The sequence below is a fragment of the Danio aesculapii genome, chromosome 19 (genome assembly GCF_903798145.1).
Source record: "Danio aesculapii chromosome 19, fDanAes4.1, whole genome shotgun sequence".
NCBI classification, from domain to species: Eukaryota; Metazoa; Chordata; class Actinopteri; order Cypriniformes; family Danionidae; genus Danio; species Danio aesculapii.
The window spans coordinates 27871308-27873121 of NC_079453.1; the positions used below are offsets into that span (position 1 = coordinate 27871308).

General features: G+C 41.2%; 1 protein-coding gene across 1 annotated transcript in view; it reads left to right on the top strand.

Moving 5' to 3' along the window:
- ints3 (integrator complex subunit 3) overlaps positions 1-1814 on the top strand; it is a 30293-nt gene extending 28479 nt beyond the window's left edge. The window contains exon 29 of the mRNA XM_056480021.1: positions 896-1814. Within this exon, the coding sequence (XP_056335996.1) occupies positions 896-970 (75 nt within the window). The 3' untranslated portion in view covers positions 971-1814. The remainder of the gene's footprint in view (positions 1-895) is intronic.

The window sequence follows — 1814 nt, forward strand, 5'->3', positions numbered from 1 at the left end:
TTGCATCCTGTTCATCCACAAACGAACGATTAAAGTTGCTGTGCTTATCTGAGACTGATGTAAAGTAGGGATGTCATACAAAGAGATTTTTACAGAGTAAATGTTTGCAATTTGCCAAGTCAAAAATGAAAGTAAGAGCACGTTGAGGCAGGTTTACTGTATAGGACAGATGTTTTTGTTTTGTTTTTTATTTCAGAAGTGTATTGCAAGCTGTCCAGCTTAGTTTATTAATACCACTGGCATATTAAGAGAGAAAGTTAATCATTTGTCAGGGGAGAAGATCACCCTCAGTCTGATCAGTAAACATGACGACTGATGGCTTGCTGAAGAACAACATCTCTGCTAAAAAATGCATTAAGTTGAGATTTTTATTTAGTGAAAATATGTTGTCAGATTGTTCATCAACAAAATTAACACACAGTACACATATCATCATCATCATCATCATCATCGTCATGTCTTGTAGGATTGTAGGATGTAGTGGTTAAGTTAGATATTGCAGTTCAAGACTGGAATTTGCATTTTCAAAGACGGTTAATTGACTAGGTAGCATTGATTTTTCAGATAACAAGAATGATAATTTGGCTTGTTTCTTAAATATCAAGTCAAGTCGAGCTTTCCTGTCATTCCGGTACATGTGTGGACATACAGAGGAACGTAATGTCGTGTCTCGCAGGACAACGGTGCTACATCATAAATACAAACACAACACTGGACATAAGAGCTATTTTAATAAAACCTATGCATAACTAACATGTACTATAAGATACTTAACTATACACGTAAGACAGGCTATACAAGTACTTCTACATGAGACATATGGCGTTTTTATGCATTAGAAGAGCCAAAAACATGCATACAGCAACTTTAAGGAGACTTTTTTGATTCCCCTTAGGAGGAAGAAGACTCCAAACCCAAAGCTTCGAAGAGGAAGAGGAAAGGCTCAGCAGTCGGATCTGACAGCGACTGAGATGACGAACCCTCGACTTCATGCCAACCACACCCAACATAACCACGCCCCCTCTGCGATTGTGACGTCACTGGAGACTACCTGCCAATCATCTGCTCCAGCCACTCAGAGGCAGCCCGCCCAAAACACTCTCCTGCTGCAGGGGCGGGACTCTACTCTTCTCTGGACTCAATGCACTGGAGCCTGGAAGACGAGGCTCTGCTTTCTCAAACCACTCGACCCCTCGGCTGTTTCAGGCCTGAGAGCTAGGTAAAGTGTCAGGACGGGCGCAGTGGAGAAGATCAAGATCCAAGCTGGCACAGACTGACATGCAAACAAGACAGATTGCCTTAAAGAAGAGGTTTACTCAATGCTCCTCCACGGCCCACCCATAAAAATAAATGGCAAGGTGTTTCAAAGAGAGATGACCCACTAACTAATGAACCCAGACTGTAACATGAAGTACAGGGATCTTAAACCAATTCAAGATTTTACTGCATTTGGAGGTTCGTTTTGGAGTACCGGAAAGCAGATTAAGGGTCTTGAGGTTCAAGCCTTTTATCTTTTCATGCTGAACAGACCTTCATAAATCCCTTGCCCATCATAAAGAAAGATTGAAGCTCTGTCCTGTTTGGATGCTGTGGCTCTTCAGAGTGGAGCCGGAGACTTTACGGCGGGTCTGCCGGTTTTTATCTCCTGTTTGAAACGCACAGAAAGCAGGAGCGTACAAACAGAGGACTCATCTTGATGGACTTTTTAAAGAATTCTTTCTACTGACTTATTTTCATAAAAACAGATTGTAACTATGTTAAAGGACTATGATATTAATAAAAAAGGGCGGAAATGTTTGGTTTTCTTACCAAAA